This window comes from Acomys russatus, chromosome 19 (assembly GCF_903995435.1).
Source record: "Acomys russatus chromosome 19, mAcoRus1.1, whole genome shotgun sequence".
Taxonomy (NCBI): domain Eukaryota; kingdom Metazoa; phylum Chordata; class Mammalia; order Rodentia; family Muridae; genus Acomys; species Acomys russatus.
Window position 1 is genome coordinate 18,972,581 of NC_067155.1, and position 14,109 is coordinate 18,986,689.

A 14,109-nucleotide genomic window follows, 5' to 3' on the forward strand; every position below is an offset into this window, starting at 1 on the left:
GGAAGGGAAACAACAGGATTCCTTACGCATTATGACACGTGGTCTCGGGTCTGAATGAGTTTGGGAGAAAAGCTCAGAGGTAACAAAGCTTGCCTGTTACCTCCCATTCAGCGACAGGCCACCTGCTCAGTGCACGCCGGGCCAGGGCTGGAACCGTGCCACACACAGCATCCCTGCCCTGCGTGCAGCAGCCTCCAGCACACAGGTGGGCCCCGGGCGCTGCAGGCAGTGCTAGCTGCCCAGGCTGCAGGCTTAATGATTAAACCTTGCAGAGCCTTCCAGCCAGCTTTGCAAACACAACTCTGGAAGAGTGCTGCTGTTACACACTGCCGTCTCTCCGGAGCCTCGTGGGTAGCCTCTGTGTCAGAACCACCGTCACTCGCGGCTGTTTTGCAGATAGGGTTGAAAAGAAGTCACGGGACGGGGGGGTCACACAGCAGGTGGGGGCTCAAGCCAGGCAGTGCAGCTCAGAGGTCCCGCAGCTTTTGACTACTGTGCCAACCGGCCCTTGCGAGGAGACTAGTGTCCACCTTGGGATGGGGACAGAGTCAGTGAGGTCACAGCTCTGGCCCATTGCAAATGGGGCGCAACAGTTTCTGACTATAATCTCGGCAGTGGAAGAGGGAGACCGACCTGAGCTACACCAGTCTGTCTAAAACAAACAAACAAAGACAACAACCAAAACAGTTCAATCTCGGCCGTGCTACAAGCCGCTCACAGCTGAGCCTTCAAAATGAAAACCAATTGGTTCCCAGTTGTGGAGCTTAACCTCTGGGTGTCTGATAGAAATGGATGAGACCGGCATTTGGGAGGCTGAGGCGAAAGGAACAGCTGCAAGTTCAAGGCCAGTCTGGGCTGCAGGTTAGACCTGTCTCAGAAAAGCAAGATGTAAACTCTCACCATTTTCTTCATCAGACAGCTCAGAATGTGCGTTCTGGATCAGATGCTGCCGTAAAGAAGAACCAAGCTGCTCCCACCCGCAGGGAGCCCTCAGTCACCTGACAATAAATTAACTGGCAGAAAAACCAAAAACCCTGCAGCAAGCAGACCCCCATGCACCGGGCACGGACTGTGGGTTAGGCATTTAAGCGCTCAATCCCATCAGCCTAGGAGGATGGACCGTCCCCAGCTCCTCCTTGCAACCAGACACTACGAAGCCATGTGACTTTCCCAAGGGGGGCAAGTAGGACCCAGGACTTGCACACATGCTAAGTTACATTTCTTTTTTTTTTTTTCCCCCTTCGGTTTTTCAAGACAGGGTCTCTATGTGTAGCCTTGGCTGTCCTGGACTCGCCTTGTAGACCAGGCTGGCCTCGAACTCAGCGATCCGCCTGCCTCTGCCTCCCGAGTGCTGGGACTAAAGGCGTGCACCACCACACCTGGTTAACTCACATTTCTTAGCTCCTCTGCAGTCTCCCAGGGCAACCACTGTACACAGGTAGGTCGTCATGGGAAAATACCACCTATAAGAGGAATGTCGCTTTCATAGATGGTTGGGGATGAGGACAGAGCCACCAGGGTCCACGACTTTGAGCTGGCGATCTGCCACAGCGAAAGATTTCTTCTTTCTTAAAGCCACACACAGTAAGAGGTGTCCTTAATCACTAGGGGATAGAGCCCTACAGGGGGTGCCAGCTGGCTGAGGTAACATCCTGGCCAGCCCTCCCAGCACTGGGCCCTACCTTTTTTATATTTATCTTACCCCAAGGGTTACAGTCCTTTGCTTTGTCTCTCCACAAAGACAATTATCCTTCTGGTCAGCATAAGGGTGTGGCGAATAAGAGAGGCCAAAGCCTGTCTTCCTGCGCCATGGCTCTCAGGCCTCTTCCCAAAGCCTGGGCTGCTGCAGCCCAGCACATGCCACCACAGGCACTCTAAGCTCGGAGCCTAGCTTTGGAACCATAGCTGGGCAGAGGTTCTCACTCTGGGGTGTTGTAGGCACCGCGGGGCCAGCTGTTGACAGGGAGAGCCTGAGCTACACGGAGATGCCAGAGGTCTGCTCTCTGGCCAGCAGCCCTCAGGGTGAGTAGGAGTGGCCAGATGCGTCTTGCTCCAGAAAGGAAGATCTCGGACCGAACTTCATAACCCACGGGCGGGCAGTTCTCTTATGGTCAGGAAGGGTTAGTGTAATGTGGGACTGAGGATCAGCAGGAAACTGGGCCAATGGTGCCGCTGACTGTGGGACTGAGGATCAGCAGGAAACTGGGCCAATGGTCCCGCTGACTGAGGGAACCCGGGGTGTCGGAGATTTGTGCTTCTAGTTCCAGGCAGCTGTGGTTACTATTTAAATTTCAATTCCGGGAACAGGCGTGGTGGCGCACACCTGTAATTCCAGCACTCAGGAGGCTGAGGCGGGCAGATCTCTGTGAGTTCGAGGCCAGCCTGGTCTGTGAAGCGAGGCCAGCTCAGCCAAGATAACACAGAGAAACCCTGTCTCGAAAAACTGAGAAAAAAAACTTCAATGTAATTTACCTAGCAATCCTGCAATGTCCTCAGTGTTACTGAACATTCAGATTGCCTCTTTTTTTTTTTTTTTTTTTTTTTTTTTTTTTTTTTTTTTGGTTTTTCGACGACAGGGTCTCTCTGTGTAGCCTTGGCCCTCCTGGACTCACTTTGTAGACCAGGCTGGCCTCGAACTCACAGCGATTCGCCTGCCTCTGCCTCCCGAGTGCTGGGATTAAAGGTGTGCGCCACCACGCCCGGCTGCTAGATTGCCTCTTATTTTAGAAAAAAAAAAGAAGGAAGAGCAGGCTCCAGGTCACAGAAAAGGCAAAGGGGCAAACAAACCTGACGTACCACTCCCACCTTTGTCTCCCCCATTTCCCTGACTCCCCCCCCTTCAGCCTTATCTCTCCTGGGGACCTCCCACTGCACACTCCTCGCCTCCTCCAGGGCCGTGCTCTGCTGACTCTGCTGAAACTGTCAACACTCTTGCCCTAATACTTCATGTTTTCCTCCTCTTGGTACTTAGGGCCGGCTAATAGGTACACAGCCTATTTATTTACCTTGTTTTCTATTTTTTTGTTTGTTTGTTTTTGTTTTTCGAGACAGGGTCTCTCTGTGTAGCCTTGGCTGTCCTGGGCTCGCTTTGTAGACCAGGCTGGCCTCGAACTCACAGCGATCCGCCTGCCTCTGCCTACTGAGCGCTGGGATTAAAGGCGTGCGCCACCACTGCCCGGCTGTTTTTTCATTTTTTTTTAATGCTATTTTTCCACACATGATGGAAGTCAAGAGGATAATTTTCAACGCCTTTATCCCCTGAGCCATCTTATTGCCCTGTTGTTCTATTGTTTTTGTGTTTCTTTGAGATAGGGTTTATGTAGCCCAGGCTGGCCTTGGACTCACTACAAAGCTGAAGACGGCTTTGAATCCCTGGCAATCCTGCCTCTGCTTCCCAAGAAAGGTTCCAGGCATGTGTCACTGCTTTAGCTTTACGTCTTGTGTTTTCCTGCTCTCACATGAGTGGCCCAGGAGGGAGAGGGGGGTGAGGAAGGCTAGGCACCCTTCATGTTGTCCAGCACAGCTCTCATGAGAGCGTGATGGCCAAGTAGGCTGGGCTGGGGAGTGGTGGCGACGTCGACGTCGACATCTGAGCTCAGTAGTCCTGGCCTACGGAGCAAGCTGCAGGACATCCACGGCTACACAGAGAAACCCTGCTTCAAGAAAACAAAACCAACGACGAAGCTGGGGAGCCGGGCTGCCTTCAATCCCAGCACTTGGGAGGCAGACACAGGTGGATCACTATGAGTCAGACACCGGCCTGGTCTACACAGTGGATTCCATTGACAGCCAGGGCTACACAGAGAGACCCTGTCTCCAAAACCCAAAATAGAAACAAAACAAAAATCAAATCTGGGGGCTGGGGAGGTGACTCAGTTGATGTTACCTGCTGCCAAGTCTGAAGTTCAATTCCTGGATCTCACGTGGCAAGAAGCCAGAACAGACTCTCAGAAGACTGCCCTGCACATGCACGCCGCAGCACACACGCCACCCTCACCCCCACATGGACGTAAAGGGTTAGAAAACACTTCAAGCTGAAATTATGGCACACGCTGTGGCACAACACTTGGGAGGCAGCAGGGGCAGGACTAGAAGGCATTGGAGGCCAGCCTGGGCTAGAAGGGCATTGGAGGCCAGCCTGGGTTAGAAGGCATTGGAGGCCAGCCTGGGCTAGAAGGCATTGGAGGCCAGCCTGGGCTAGGAGGCATTGGAGGCCAGCCTGGGCTACACGGAACCCCGTAGTCAACCAGAAATACGCCGAGCGCTTGCTGTGCCCACGCGAGGCCATCAGTCCCATCCCCAGGGCCCATGTTTTAAAGAGTGAACTCATGTAATCCTAGCTGTGGGCCATCCTACCTTGCCAACTTGTAGGTCAGTGAGCCACAGATGGTCAGTGAGACCCTGCAGGGGCTGGGGAGTAGGCTGTGCCTGAGGAACAACAGTCGCGCATCTCCACGTGCAAGTGTGAGCACACATACACACGCACACACACACACTTGTCCTAAGCTGAGCACCCCTGGAGATGGGGCTCCCAGCAAGTGCCTTTGAAAGAAACACAAGGACAAAGCCGGGCGTGGTGGCGCACGCCTTTAATCCCAGCACTCGGGAGGGCAGAGGCAGGCGGATCGCTGTGAGTTCGAGGCCAGCCTGGTCTACAAAGCGAGTCCATGATGGCAAGGCTACACAGAGAAAACCCTGTCTCGAAAAAAAAAAAAAAAAGAAAGAAAAAGAAAAAGAAACACAAGGACAAAAGAAAGAGGGAGCTGGGGACAGAGTTAGGGGCTGAGGGGCCCAGGGCTCTTGATGCCCCCTTACCCCCCTCCCACACACAAGGGAGGAGCCTGGCTTGAGACAAGGGAAAAGAACCCTCAGCTACAAGAAAGGGTGCCAGGCTCAGGCAGCGCCACACCCGCCACCTCCCGGGAAGCAAAGGGGCAGCAGAGACATCCTCGCCCGCGACGGCTTGCGCTGCTCCGCGGGGTGCTCCTGTGAAAGGATCGCATCCCAGGCTGGGAAGTCGCCAATGCTACAGGAGCTTCCACACGCTGTGCCCGGGGACCCCGAGTTGGTTGGGAAGGCATTCTCGCTGCTGCCCAGGATTCGGGTCCCCAAGCAACAGCCCCTGTCCTTCTTTGGCCAAAACCCGGAGTCCAAGCAGACATTTCCACGGGCCTGTCACTGCCTGGGCACCAAAGGCTGCCTAACTTCTTGGAGTTCCGGCTTCCGTCTTGCTCTCTCCCTCTGCAGCCTCCCCTGCACAGCACAGCCTTGCCCTCTGGCTCTCTAGGCTTTTTCTTTCTTCATTTTGGCTTCTGTGTCAGGTCTTCACTGCCCGCAGTCCTCTCCTTCCTGTTCCCCACTTGGGCCTGACTTAACGCAGCTAGCTCTTCCTCTCCTTGACTTTCGTAGGCAGGAGATGATTGGGGAGGAGTCCCTGGACCATCTTCTGGGGATGCGGCCCACAGACATCCAAATCCTCAAGAATCAAATAGAGCAGTGGTTAAGCGACAATCTGTCGATGGCCAAAGAGAGGCTTGATTTTTCTTTTGAACTCCCGGCGAGTACTGCACCTCATAAGGTCTTCTCCTGGCTGCCTGACTCGGCCCCTGAGGAACCTGAAGTCAAGTCCATCAAGAGGCAAAGACGAGTCCGGTCAGCAGGCAAAAAACGGGGTATGTGTGAGGCAACCAGGCCCATGTTTCCTTCAGAGAAAGGCTAGTTAGGACTGGAGCCCGTCCTGAGGTAGAAAGACAAGGGGAGAGCTTGAGTTGGAGAAGATGTCTCTCAGGAGGCATCCACACACCGTCTGGAGAACCTCAAGGTCCAGACCCCTCCCTCCCCACCCCACCCCCACCCCCTCAGTTGAGGAGGCACAACCCAGAGGCATGCTTACCAAGGACAATGCCTTTTTAAAAACAAAAGGACAAAACAAACCAAACAGGCAAACAAGAACAACAGGCAAAACAAACTAAACAGGCAAACAAGCCAGGCGTGGTGGCGCGCGCCTTTAATCCCAGCACTCAGGAGGCAGAGGCAGGCGGATCGCTGTGAGTTCGAGGCCAGCCTGGTCTACAAAGTGAGTCCAGGACAGCCAAGGCTACACAGAGAGACCCTGTCTCGAAAAGACAAAAAAAAAAAAAAAAAAAAAAGAACAGGCAAACAAGAACAGCCTTTTCTGTGCTCTTTAGTAATGGTTCCATTTACCCACCATGCCTTTCTCAGCTCCATCTCTTGGTTTTTTTCTCCCCAACAGTCCGGAAATTGTTGCGAGGTCTCAGGAAGCTGAAGGAGGCAGCTAAAGAGCAGAAACCAGAGGCCGCTCCTGTAGAGGAGATAAGTGAGGTGCGCGAAGCCGAAACCCCCTACGCCAGGTCTTCAGCTGGTAGCCCCCTGACGAGCCCAAAGGATGCTGAGATCTCAGAAGACAACATCATTAAGGAATACCTTTCTGTGGCCATGAAGCTGAGGAAAAAGCGGAAAGCCGCAGACAAAAGAGAAAAGAAAGCTTCCAAACCCAGCGAGCAGAGGAAGAAGAAGAAGAAAAAGAAGAAGAAGAAGAAGCAAGAAGAAGGAGAAGAAGAAGCAGACGCTGAGGCCATGGCTGAGGAAATCTTGCCTCCCGTGGTCACGGAACCTCCTCCACCGCCGAGGAGAAAGCAGAAAGCCTCTGGGAGGGGCATCTCGGGGAGACCCGGCCGGGTTCTCTCTATAGACAGCGAGTGGCGGGATGACCTCTGTCGGCTCATGAACCTAAGGATAGCTGGTTCCCAGCCAAAGATGCAGAAGGATCTGAACACTGAACTGCTGGCCACAGCTACAGAGGTGCTGATGGATAATCTTCCGAGCTGGGAAGTCTTTGAGGAAATCTGCCCCTTGTTGGAGGGAGAAAGGATAGGCGGTCCCCCGGACACTAAGAGGGGAGTACCCTGGCAGGATGAAAAACCAGGTGTTACTGGTGAAGAAGAAATCAGAGAGGCTGAGGCAGCCATAAGCGAGGAGGAGATGCCGGCGGCTGCAGAAGAAACACTGGAAAAAGAGGTGGAGGCAGAGCCCGTGGCTCCGGAAAAGGCCAAGAAAAAGGAGGTTGTTTTCTTAGACCTGGATGAGGCAGTCAAGAAGGAAAGACCCGAGAGGAAGAAAAAAGCTAAGAAGGAGAAAAGGAAGGAAGCTAAAAAGGAGATGGCGGTCTCTGAAGACAGAGAGAGACCAGGGGGAGGAGAAGGAGGGGAAGAGCCTGCTGCGATGCCGGTGTTGGAAGTAAAGGCCAGAAAGGAGGTAGTGGTTGAACCCGAACAGCAGCCAGCGGGGCCTGAGAGGAAGCTGTCTTGGGTGGAATGGAAGACAGCCTGGGATGAGTGGCACCAGGCCCAAAGTCAGAGGGCAGTGCCTTGGGAAGGATGGAAGAAAGAATGGGACAGGAAGTATTTTGAAGAGCAGGAGAGACTGCAGGCTGAAGGGAAACTGCCGGCCAGCGAGGAGAAAGAAAGGAAGAGGAAGCTAACTTGGGATGACTGGAAAGAGATCTGGGAAGACCTTTCGAAGACCAAAACCCAGAAGGAGCTGGATTTGATAGTCCCACTGTTCGAAGAGGCCGAGGTGGAATCTGAGGAAGAAGAGCTTCTGGAAGAGCAGAGAGAGATCGAAAAGGCGCAGAGGGAGGCCAGGGAAGAGTGGCAGCGAGCCAAAGATGAAAGAGAGCGCGCCAAGGAGCAGGCCTTGCTGGCAAAAGAGGAGCAGAAACTGGCCCAGGAAGAGGAAAGGCTAGCTCAGGAAGAGGCAAAACTGGCCCAGGAATACATGAGGAAGGCTTCTTCCGCAGAAGGGGAGCAGGCCAGCCAAGAGATGAGCCTTGCTGAGAGGCAGGCGCGCCTGGCCAGCGAAGAGGAGCTCCTAAGCCAGGAAGCCAAGATACTGGCCCAGAAAAAGAAGAAACTGGCCAGGAAGCTCGAGAAACTGGCTCGCGAAGAGGAGGCCATAGCCAAGAAAATGGAGAAAGTGGCGGACGTGCAAGGAGTGCTGGCCCGGAAGATAGAAGCCGCGATCCTGAAGGAGAAGAGTCTGGACCTGAAGGAAAAGGAGCTGAGAGAGGAGGCGAGGATCCTGGAAGAGGAGATGAGGGAGCTCGCTTGGAAGGAGGACGAACTCCATGAGGAAACCGAGAGACTGGAGGAGAAGTGGGTGGAGCTCGCTGAGGAGGAGGAAGAGCTGGCCTGGCTCGAGGGGAAGCTGGCCTCGGAGGAGAGGAGCCTAGCCCAGGAGGAGGAGCAGCTGGTAGAGGACGAGAAGAGGCTGGCCGAGAAGGAAGACCGGACGCCCGAAGAAGAGAAGGAGCTAGAGGAGAGGAAGGAGACACTCAGAGAGAAGAAAGAAAAACTGGCCCAGGAGAAGAAGAGGCTGGCTCAGAGGCGGAAGGAGCTGGAAGCGAAGAAGAGAAGACTGGCCCAGGAGGAAGGTGCTCTGGCCCGGGAAAAGCATCTGCTGGCTCTGGAAAAACAAAGACTGGCCGAAAGGGAAGTGGCCATCCAGGACAACCAAAGAAAGCTCCTCAAGGAGAGAGAGCAAGCACAGGAGGCAAAAAGCAACCTGGAGACGGCCCGGGAGAAACTGACCAGACTGTTGGACAAGCTGAAGAAGGAGAAGGGGCTCCTCATGGGGAAGAGGGAGAAGCTGATCGAAGAGCAGAGGAAGGTGATGGAGGCAGACATGTTCCTGGCAGAACGGCAAGAGAAATTAGCCCAGGAGAAGATGCAGCTCGCCGATGAACTCAAGACAACCATCGAGCGAAGTATCCTCTTCAGAGAGCAGACAGAGCTCACTGAGGAGTGGATGGCCTTGACTGACAAAATGAAAAGGGTGGCCAAGGAGAGGCAGCTGCTGGCAGGTGAGGCAGAGCTGATCCCCGGTAGTGGGGCGGAAGACGAGAGACCAAGGCAAAGAAGGCTGTCTAAGCATGAAGCCGATCTGATGAAGAAGAGAGTGCCTGCGCTGGAGGAGGAGCTCACCGCCTACCAAGACAGGCTGCTGGCTATGGAGGAAAAGGACGAGGCCAGGGGGAGTCTGGAGCTTACCAGAGGGCAGCGGATACATGCCCAAGAAAAAAGGAAATTAGCCAGCGCCTCCAGGAAGCTGTACAAAGAGGCAGAGGTCTCCAAGGAGCCGGCACAAACGAGTAGCTCCTTAAAGGAGCTTCAAAAACTAGTCAAGAAAGCAAGGAAAGTGACACAGAAAGAGACCAAGATGGCCAAGATAAAGCAGATGCTGTTTGCTAAGGAGGCCAGGCTGAGTCTGGAGGAGGCCAGACTGGACACCAAGGAGTTGGGTGACGCTTCTGAGGAGCAGCGGGGTGTCGCCGCGGACGAGAGGAAGCTGGCCGAGGAGGAGAGGAGTCTGGCCAAGGAGATGCGAAAACTGAGGAGCCAAGAGCAAAAACTGGTCGAGGAAGAACGTAGCTTCCGCTGGGAGCTCAAGCTCCCCGAGATCGATGAAGACCTCGATGCCGAGGAGGAGGGGACTCTTGGGGCAGACAAGGGAGCTCTGGTCTTCAAAAAGTCGTGGCAGAGGAGAGAAGCAGTGACCGAACCTCTCCCTGGAATGGAAAAGTTTTACGGCCTGTTGGAAGAGGTAGAAAGGAAAGAGAGCTTTGCTCAGGCGCTAGAGAGCCTGTTAGAGGAAGTGGAGGAAGAGAGTTTGTCTGAGGGAGAGGAGGAGGAGAGGGAGGAGGAGGATAGGGAGGAGGAGGAAGAGGAGAGGGAGGAGGAGGAAGAGGAGAGGGAGGAGGAGGAAGAGGAGGAAGAAGAGGAAACGGTCAAGGCAAGGGAGGAGAAAGACAAGGGACTAGAGAAATGGGAAGAAAAGAAGGAGGAGGAGATAGAAAAGAAAGAGAAAAAGAGGAAAAAGAAAGTGCCTGAGGAAGAGGAGGAGGAGGAGGAGGAGGAAGAAGAGGAGGAGGAAGAGACTGAAGAAGGCATGGCTGAGGAAGGCGTAGAAAGGGCGAGTGACATAGAAAAGGAAGAGGAGAGACCCTTAGTGGAAAAAGCAAGGAAGGAAGAGGTGGCGTTAAAAAGAGAAAAGCCTAAAATAGAGGAAAAAAGGAGGAAAATCCCACAGGAAGAAAGAAGGAAGATCCTACAGGAAGAAAGAAGGAAGGCCCTAGCACGACAGGAAGTGTTCCCTCCCATTGGACAAGGAATCCCCGAGCTCAAGGGGAGCAGTATAAGGCTGGAAACTCCGAAAAGCCCTCTCCTGAAACTAGGCCTCGTATCTGAGGGGGTGGGCCTCGTATCTGAGAAGGTGGGCCTCGTATCCGAGGAGGCGGGCCTCGTATCCGAGGAGGCGGGCCTCGTATCTGAGGAGGCGGGCCTCGTATCTGAGGAGGTGGGAAAGAGGGCGCCGTTTCCGCCAGAAGCAAAGCCAGTGTTGGCGGAAGAGAAGGCCGCCATGCTTGAGATAGGCAAGATATACCTGAAGACAAAGTTGATGGAAGAAGAAAGGGAAGTGGGTGCGATCTCAGCATACGAACCGACAGACACGTTAACACCACTCACGTCTCAAATGCTTCGAAGGGCCGTGCACGCTCACAAGCTCCAGCACGCAACGCCGCCACCCAGGCTGAGGTGGATTGTGCAGCGTCGTCACCCTTCTCTGGTAAGACCAACAACAGCCCGACGGCTGCGGCCCTCGGAGACCTTGGCGAAGGACCGGCACTCGGGGGTAGGCATCTCAGACGTAGAATGGCTGCACTGCGTCTTAGAGCAGATGGCGGCCGGCGAAGAGCTCCCTAGAGACAGTTTCCACAGACTGTGCCAGCTCCTCAAAGACCTCACCTCAGCGGGAGACCTGGAGTGGCTGCACCTGGCGATACTTAAAACCATCGTGCACCATCACAAACAGGCCGCGGACTCTCGGGGCGCGCCCAGACCCGGCAGGGAACCCATGAGCGCCAAACATCTGAAAGTGATCCCTCCCATAAAGGGAAAGGAGAGCTGGCTGAAACCTTCAGCCGTCCCCACCACCCCAGGGTCCCCATTCGCTACCAAAAGGGTCACAGACCCGGAGGCCCTACACTGGCATCTTCTAGGCGAGCCGTACAGAAGCGCGCGCCTACATCAGCTGTCCAGTGTTGTTGAGGAAGTGGAGACTCAGTCTCTCCATCCTACCACGAGAGATATTTTAACCGGTGCCCCCCGTTCCTCTGTAGACAGACAGACCCTGGCACTAATGTTTCAAAAGGACTTCGGGGATCTAAAAGGTAAAAGCAGGTATCCCAAACTGCCTAAGCTGGGGAAAAAGCCCAGCTCCAAAACGAAGGAAGAGGCACCTCCGTGGGAGACGTTCGTGGCGCTCTACCACGTGTTGCTGATGCTGCGGCAGCGCTACGCCAAAGACGCGGCTACATGGATGGAGAAGTTTCACCAGCTCATGGACCTGTACCAGATCAAGTCCCCCCGGATCCAGAGGCTGCTGCAGGACCTGCTGCTGAGAGAAGAGCCTCCACGCCGCGAGTTCGTGTCCCGCGAGGCCCTGGAGGCCACGGAGCTGCTGCCCGGGGAGCGGCTGCTGTACTGCCTGGTTTGCGGTGGCTCCCACCCGCGACCTATCCCTCTGGAGTTCCAGGGCGTCATCCCGCTCCCCGAACGGAACAACGTGCACACCTTCCGTCCCAAAGGCATCGCCAAGTACGGAATCCTTGAGCTAGCCTGGAAGAGGCTGCCTCAAGCTGATATTCACCTCCTCAAGAAAGCGCCTCTCCTTATGGCTCCCACTCTTTAACTTGGGAATGGCGTACCCACGTTACGGCTCCCGCGCCCTGGCTTGGGGCCGCCTTAACGGTCAGGGGTTTTCATACTGGGCTGGAGAAAGGGCTGGCCTTCAGAGACCAGACCTTCACCTCCAGGACCCACGCAGAGGTGGAGCACCGGCAACGTTCCTTGGTTTTTGTTTTTTTGCCCTCCCACCCACCCACCCAGCGTTAGAAGCCGGATTCTGTAGGTGGAATTAACAGACGGTTCTCCTTTGCAACAAACTTTGAAGTGTCCCTTTTGCCCAAATGTTGTTGCTCAGATGTCACCATGGAAACCAGTCACGTGTCTGAGTGTAGGGGAGGGGTGAGGGGGGGCTGGGAGGAACTTCCCCGAAGCCAATGGTGCCTGCGTGCATGCCCTGTGAGGAGGCCTAAGAGCCTCCGTTGCCCGCTTCCGCCCTCACCTTCCACAGTTTATCCTAAACAACAGAGGAAAGTCAATCCCTGGCACAAAAATAAAAGATGCTTGTGTTACCATGACAAGTGTGGTTAAGTGTGGGAAAAGGTGAGATTTAAAACGAGAAGACTGCCAGGCGTCGTGGCGCGAGCCTGTAATCTCAGCACCCGGAAGGCGGAGGCGGAGGCAGAGGCAGGCGGATTTATTTCTGTGACTCCGAGCCCAGCCTGGTCTACCTAGGGCGGCCAGGGCCACATAACGAGCCCTTGTCTCAAAACAAACAAACAAACAAATAAACAATACTTAGGGAAGACTCAGCACTTTCCCACTTAGTGTTTGGTGGCGTGGAGGAGGACAGGGCTCTATCCCCTGGTGATGGCGCCACTTGCTAAGGACTTGAAAACTGGACAGCAGATGTATTAGGGTTTGTTTTGTTTCTGAGACAGGATCACACTGCATAGCTGGATCATTCGGCTTGACAGCAAGCGTTTGACATGCTGCAGAGCCGTCTTACTGGCTCCCTGAATATGTAGTGTTTTAACTCCACCACGGTAATGAAAGTGTCCCCAAGTCACCCTAAGAGCTATAACTAGATATGCCTATTCCGGTGAATGTGGGGACCCCTGTCCCATGGGCTCCAGCAGCTGCAATAGGGCAGGGTAGAGTGTGCACGCAGGAGCTACCTACCCACATTTCTCTTTTTGTGTTTTGTTTTTTTGAGACAGGGTTTCCCTGTGTTAGCCTTGGCTGTCCTGGACTCGCTCTGTAGACCAGGCTGGCCTCGAACTCAGAGATTCACCTGCCTCTGCCTCCCAAGTGCTGGGATTAAAGGTGTGCCACCACCACCACCACCACCACCTCCTGGCCCATGTTTCTGTAACTCTGACTTTTAATCTAATAGCCTTGCCCCCACATCTTGGCTTCTTCATCAGTTTAGTGCACAGTGAAATGCCCTCAAGGTTGGTATTATGTGTGTGTTTCAAAGTATTTTGTCGGCCGGGCGGTGGTGGCGCACGCCTTCAATCCCAGCACTCGGGAGGCAGAGGCAGGCAGATCTCTGAGTTCTAGGCCAGCCTGGTCTACACAGAGAAACCCTGTCTCAAAAAAATAAAAAAATCAAAGGCCTTTGTCAGCTGCTTTGCAACAGTGAGTGGCTGACATTGCTAGTGGCTTTAATGAGTGGATCCTGCTGGCCTTTGGTGACGCCTTGAACGGACCTCTCAGCCGAACGCTGAGATTTCCAGACAGTCTCCAGGTGGACGGAGTATGTTCTACAGAAGTAAACATTCACTGTGCAAGGTTGCTCATGCCTGAAATCCTATCACTTGGGAGACAAAGGCAGTAGTATCTCCACAAATTCAAGACCAGCCAGGGTTACATAGTGAGTTCAAGGCCAGACAGGTCCCGTCTCTAAACTAGTACCGAGGTGTGAGAGTGCTGCAACCCCATTACTTGGGGATAAGGAACTCGGTCATTCTGGCTACATAAGGGTAAACTCTGTAAGACACTGTCTCAGAAAACACACACATTGTGCGCACACACAGAGATGTTAAAAATACTTTTTAAAACTGTATAATTAGTAAAAGTGTAACAACCATAAACACACTTAATTCATAGTATACATACTAGTTCTGGGGATTGAGCCAAGGCTGCAAACATGCAAAGCACGCATCATACGACTGTGCTGTGCGTCTCTAGCTCCTCTGTAGCAAGGACCTTTTTTTAAAAAAGATTTTATGTATACAGTGCTCTGCCTGCATGTACACCTGCAGGCCAGAAGAGGGCGCCAGATCTCACTATAGATGGTTGTGAGCCACCATGTGGTTGCTGGGAATTGAACTCAGGACCTCTGGAAGAGCAGACAGTGTTGTTAACGTCTGAGCCATCTCTCCAGCCCCACACAAACTTTTAA

General features: G+C 53.9%; 1 protein-coding gene across 1 annotated transcript in view; it reads left to right on the forward strand.

Moving 5' to 3' along the window:
* Wdr87 (WD repeat domain 87) overlaps positions 1-11,769 on the forward strand; it is a 17,904-nt gene extending 6,135 nt beyond the window's left edge. Inside the window, exons 4-8 of the mRNA XM_051162055.1 lie at positions 5,410-5,672; positions 6,254-9,804; positions 9,856-10,070; positions 10,116-10,257; positions 10,372-11,769. Coding sequence (XP_051018012.1) covers positions 5,410-5,672; positions 6,254-9,804; positions 9,856-10,070; positions 10,116-10,257; positions 10,372-11,769 — 5,569 coding nt within the window. The remainder of the gene's footprint in view (positions 1-5,409; positions 5,673-6,253; positions 9,805-9,855; positions 10,071-10,115; positions 10,258-10,371) is intronic.
* The last annotated feature ends 2,340 nt before the right edge of the window (positions 11,770-14,109 follow it).